The sequence below is a fragment of the Centroberyx gerrardi genome, chromosome 14, assembly GCF_048128805.1.
Source record: "Centroberyx gerrardi isolate f3 chromosome 14, fCenGer3.hap1.cur.20231027, whole genome shotgun sequence".
NCBI lineage: Eukaryota > Metazoa > Chordata > Actinopteri > Beryciformes > Berycidae > Centroberyx > Centroberyx gerrardi.
The window spans coordinates 1,548,753-1,551,579 of NC_136010.1; the positions used below are offsets into that span (position 1 = coordinate 1,548,753).

Here is a 2,827-nt window from a genome sequence, read left to right on the forward strand (position 1 = left end):
CCTCTCTGTGTTTCCGTCCAGCTCCAGATGACTCCGCCTCCTCTCGACCTTTAGAGGAAGTCGTCGTCACCGTTTAGCCGTCGCTTCCTCTCTGCTCCGCCCCGCTGCATCATGGGCTCTGCGGTTCTCTTCGTGCTCCTCCTTTCCCTGATGACATCATCTGCGTGTGCCGGAGGGGGCGGAGCCAGCCAAGGTAAAGAGCAGACGCGCAGCAACATCCCGCATCAGCAACATTCCCCCATTATTTTTATGCTATTCTTATCTGTATTACTGTTCTTATTATGACTGTCAGTATGATGATGTAACCCTGCTGTCTGTGTGTGTGTGTGTGTGTGTGTGTGTGTGTGTGTGTGTGTGTGTGTGTGCAGGAGTGCTGTGCCCCCTGCAGTGTGTGTGTGAGACTCGGCCCTGGTACACTCCTCAGTCCGTCTTCCATCAGGCCAAAACCATCGACTGCAACGAGCTTCACCTCCACTCTGTACCAGGAAACATGTCCGCCGACACACAGGTAGAGAGACGGGTAGAGAGAGACGGGTAGAGACAGACAGGTAGAGACAGACAGGTAGAGAGAGACGGGTAGAGAGAGACAGGTAGAGAGAGACGGGTAGAGACAGACAGGTAGAGAGACGGGTAGAGAGAGACAGGTAGAGAGAGACGGGTAGAGACAGACAGGTAGAGAGACGGGTAGAGAGAGACAGGTAGAGAGAGACGGGTAGAGACAGACAGGTAGAGAGACGGGTAGAGAGAGACAGGTAGAGAGAGACGGGTAGAGACAGACAGGTAGAGAGAGACGGGTAGAGAGAGACGGGTAGAGACAGACGGGTAGAGAGACGGGTAGAGAGAGACGGGTAGAGAGAGACGGGTAGAGAGAGACAGGTAGCGACACACAGGTAGAGAGAGACGGGTAGAGAGAGACGGGTAGAGAGAGACAGGTAGAGAGAGACTGGTAGAGAGAGACAGGTAGAGAGAGACGGGGTAGAGACACACAGGTAGAGAGAGACGGGTAGAGAGAGACGGGTAGAGAGAGACGGGTAGAGAGAGACAGGTAGAGAGAGACAGGTAGCGACACACAGGTAGAGAGAGACAGGTAGAGAGAGACGGGTAGAGAGAGACGGGTAGAGAGAGACAGGTAGAGAGAGACAGGTAGCGACACACAGGTAGAGAGAGACGGGTAGAGACAGACAGGTAGAGACTAGGGTTGTCGCGGTGGGCGGTGTTACCGGTGGCATTAGCCCCACACCGGGAATACCTTTATTTTGTATTTTGTAAAATAAAAGCACATATTCAGAGCTTCCATGTTCAAGTTAGGCTACAAAATGATAAATGGACATACTAACAACACACTGATCGCTAAATCTGATCACTAATATGACAGATTAGGATGAATAGGATTCATTATTTGTCCTTACCTAGTGACAGCAGTGTGTCCAGTACAATCCAATGGTAGCCTAATGATCACACCGAGAAGCGTCGCTAGAAACGCGTCTCCACCAAAACCGTTGTTTTCCTGTGGTACGGTGCGCCTGGCGCGTGCTCTTCTCTTGCGACGCGCGTCGCGTTTTTCTGGCGGTTTTTAGGCGCACATAAAAGTTAAAATATTCTCAACTTTTCAGCGCAAGGCGCGGAGTCGCACCGCTCGTCAATGTCACATTTGGGCCAGGCAACCAATCAAATCAAGCAGAAGGCGGGCTTTCCTTCCTGTTTTGGTGCGGTTTGATGTGGTGGGAACGGCAGGACAGAGGAAAACACAAATGAAAAGCTGGTATTAGCGGTCTTTAACCCGGTCCCACACACAGCCCCGCTCCTCAGGCCGTCAAGCTGTTTTGCCCGACGCGGTCTGCCGAGGCGTTTTGAAGCGGATGCGCCTGTAGCGACTCTAGAATCTGCACTGCACTCACATTAACTACCTGAGTGTTGAGCAGTGTTATAAATCGCTGATTAAAAAGTGTTACGTTTACAAATGCCGTTAACGTGAGTTTGGAGAGGAATTATAAATTTCACTTTCATTGTAGTGACGCTGACTTTGACAGCGCTCAGACCCTCTAGTGGCGACAGGCGGTATAACCGGTGTTGAGGAGGGAAACGACACCGGTGTCAAAATGACACCACCGTGACAACTCTAGTAGAGACAGACAGGTAGAGAGAGACGGGTAGAGAGAGATGGGTAGAGAGAGACAGGTAGAGAGAGACGGGTAGAGAGAGATGGGTAGAGAGAGACAGGTAGAGAGAGACGGGTAGAGAGAGATGGGTAGAGAGAGACAGGTAGAGAGAGAAACAGACAGAAAACAGATTTCTGATAAAACTGTAAAGCCTCTATATATTTCTATAATATATAATATATAATATTTAATATTTAATATTTAATATATAATATCATACATCATAGTGTAATGTGTGTGTGTGTGTTGCAGGTTCTGCTGCTGCAGAGCAACAACATCTCCTCCATCACCACTGAACTGCAGAGTCTGAACAACCTGACTGAGCTGGACCTGTCCCAGAACCACTTCACACAGGTACACACACACACACACACACACACACACACACACACACACACACACACACACACACAACCTGACTGAGCTGGACCTGTCCCAGAACCACTTCACACAGGTACACACACACACACACACACACACACACACACACACACACACAACCTGACTGAGCTGGACCTGTCCCAGAACCACTTCACACAGGTACACGCACACACACACACACACACACACACACACACACACACACACACACAACCTGACTGAGCTGGACCTGTCCCAGAACCACTTCACACAGGCACACACACACACACCGAACTCCAAAGTCTGAC

General features: G+C 50.2%; 2 protein-coding genes across 2 annotated transcripts in view; both read left to right on the top strand.

Moving 5' to 3' along the window:
- Positions 1–2,827, top strand: part of uxt (ubiquitously-expressed, prefoldin-like chaperone) — a 363,866-nt gene that overhangs the window by 67,146 nt on the left and 293,893 nt on the right. The gene's annotated exons all lie outside the window — the stretch shown is intronic.
- The window catches only part of LOC139922579 (leucine-rich repeat neuronal protein 1), a 22,306-nt gene that overhangs the window by 13,457 nt on the left and 6,022 nt on the right, over positions 1–2,827 (top strand). The window contains exons 2-4 of the mRNA XM_078288050.1: positions 55–168; positions 335–508; positions 2,412–2,513. Coding sequence (XP_078144176.1) covers positions 55–168; positions 335–508; positions 2,412–2,513 — 390 coding nt within the window. The remainder of the gene's footprint in view (positions 1–54; positions 169–334; positions 509–2,411; positions 2,514–2,827) is intronic.